A 2750-nucleotide genomic window follows, 5' to 3' on the forward strand; every position below is an offset into this window, starting at 1 on the left:
ACAAGTTTGGTGTATGCAGATATACAGTCCAGACTGCTATAATTTTCATAAAATGTTTCTGTCACCAGATTATATAGCACTCTTCAGCACAAAGTGCCATGGCTGTGACTTCCCAGTTGAGGCAGGAGACAAATTTATTGAAGCTCTTGGCCACACATGGCACGATACCTGCTTTGTTTGTGCGGTAGGTTCAAAATCAGTTTGTTAAAGCACTTGCCCATATGGTTTATATATAATTCAGCGCTGAGTTTGAATTATGACTCTATGCATTTGTCCCGACATACAGGTGTGCCATGTGAACCTGGAAGGACAACCTTTCTACTCCAAGAAGGACAAGCCCTTATGCAAGAAGCATGCACATGCCATCAATGTGTAGATGCTTCAACATTGCATCAAAAGCTGTCAGTGAAGGAACTAAATGCAATTAATACATTTGCATGTGTGGTTTTATGGCAAGACATCAGTGCCTATCCAAATGACACAAAAACTAATATAAAAGACATACAGTATATTAAATAGCATATTAGTAAGAGGATGAAAAAAAGACATTTTGACCTTTTTAGGTCATTCTTTGTCTTTATTATAACTCATATTATAATACATTTGCATACATGCACTTGTTTGTCTGATACAGTAATTTGAGAGAGATAACATTTTCACATTTTTTTTTTTTTTTGGTTTGGTTTATGCAACTTAACATTTTTGTGCTATTACTGACTAAAACCATAATTTGAAAGATATTATTATTATTATTATTATTATACATGGATGTTAACTATTGAAAAAGTCTATGCATATTATTACGCCTTAAAATTTAAAGTAAACTTAAATGTGTGTTTATTCCATTACTATTTGTTTTCTTGAACAATAATGAGGCCTATAGATCCCTGACTTGCTTATCAGTCACAAAAGGATGTTAAATAGATTGAGACTGTATGTTGTTTTGCAGTCTTTTCAATACTTAATGGGAGTTTTATGTGTTACTAATCTTGTTCATTTGTGCTTTTAGTGTGTGGGAAACCAAGTGAGCTAATTCATGCATATGTGATGTCAATATTAGCATTATGTGTCATATTTTTATCAACTCATTTTAAGAATGGGAGCAGGGCATCCGAAAAGGTAACTGAATTTATTTTAATTTATTAATTGTTGCCCTCACAGTGTATGCAAGACATAGTTAGCTGTAATAATGTCCAGCTCTCAAGGAGTTTTTTTTTTTTCAGTTGTTCATGTTTTGCCTTGTCACCTATGATAGATGATTTTTGTTATTTATTGTGTGTAAAACCTCAATATTTACAAAATCTTTGCAAATGGTGTACTGTTCTGAATTTGCATGGATAATTTACTTGTTTTCTTTGCCAAGAAGGAGGGATTCATATTTTTATTTAATAAATACTTTAATTAACAAGACAGAGGCACACACAGGATGCAAGTTGTATTGTTAATATGTAACAAATGGGGTATCTGAGACTTTTTTTTTTTTCTCTGTGTGTATATGCTACCCAACTCTGTATAACTTTAAGATTACAGTAAAGTTTTTGTTTCATGCCTAGTGGCAATTAAAGAACATCATGGTTAAATTCTGAGATTGCAATTCTAGACACTCATGTTTTCCTATGTGATATTGATATTTTATGCATACATTTCACTTAAAATAACTTTTAGTTAGACATACAAATATAAATGTGTCCTTGATTTATACATTTTCACTGCCATATATTGAAGTTAATGTCACCTACCACATCAGTTGACGTGTTATTAGGGCTACTTTTGATTTTGGCTTCTTTTTTTTTTTTTTTTTTTTGAATATTACTAACAGTGGTTTGGCATGTCATAATTGCCTCTTAAATTAATGAATTGTTAGCTTCTTTTTTTACACAAGATTAGTAAGTTACTTAAAATTGCATTAATAGCAGTGTTGGGCTCAGAAGTGCGAATCTTTTTAGCATTTTTCAAAAACAGATGTATTTGATGTAATTTAATGCTATTGAATGTACTTTACAAATAATGTATTATCGCAATTTGTCATCTGCTGTATTCTGCAGTTCACCTGGGAATTACAAAGACAAAGGATCGATCCATAATTACATAAAGTTGCAGATACTTCAATAATGCAATAAAGAACCATATACAGTATGTGTTATGTGACACTCATTTTTATAAATATGACGTTCTGGGGTAGGCCCTATATGTTAACAAGTGTCTTTAATGCAGTCTTCTGTTGAAAAAAATACAGTTTTTCTCTTTGTATTGATATGATAGTTCAAACTGAGATGCAGCTCTACAGAATACTGTAGACTGACTTTATGAGCTAGTGTGTTTTTGTTTGTTTTTTCAAGGTGAAATGAAAAACTAACTAGTAGTTAATACTAAATAGTATTCTCTTTCTTTGTATTTGAAATTATCTTTTATTTAGTGTTTGAATAAGTATTTATGATGTGTATAGGGCAGTGAGGGGTTTCTACAATTTTATATTTGTTTTTGAGCGAGACAACTAATACCACAAAATAAAAAATAAAACATTTAATTAATTGTTTTACTGATGTATGTGCTGTTATTTTCGCTCAAACCAAAATAGCTAACATTATGTTCTCTTAACTGTGATATTGTTTTGAAATAAAACGAACTAATATAATTTCTATCTAATAGTGTGATTTTTACTAGCATTAAACTGACAGATTAATGTTTTTAACCAATGTATTGAGACATTTTTTGAGGACGCTCATCTGCAGGGGGCGCTATGGAGTCGG

General features: G+C 31.3%; 1 protein-coding gene across 1 annotated transcript in view; it reads left to right on the top strand.

The window, feature by feature from the left end:
* Window positions 1-2533, top strand: part of ldb3a (LIM domain binding 3a) — a 46965-nt gene extending 44432 nt beyond the window's left edge. Inside the window, exons 16-17 of the mRNA XM_058796504.1 lie at window positions 69-184; window positions 287-2533. Coding sequence (XP_058652487.1) covers window positions 69-184; window positions 287-376 — 206 coding nt within the window. The 3' untranslated portion in view covers window positions 377-2533. The remainder of the gene's footprint in view (window positions 1-68; window positions 185-286) is intronic.
* Window positions 2534-2750: the final 217 nt, after the last annotated feature.

The sequence above is a fragment of the Onychostoma macrolepis genome, chromosome 13, assembly GCF_012432095.1.
Source record: "Onychostoma macrolepis isolate SWU-2019 chromosome 13, ASM1243209v1, whole genome shotgun sequence".
In the NCBI taxonomy this organism is placed as follows: domain Eukaryota; kingdom Metazoa; phylum Chordata; class Actinopteri; order Cypriniformes; family Cyprinidae; genus Onychostoma; species Onychostoma macrolepis.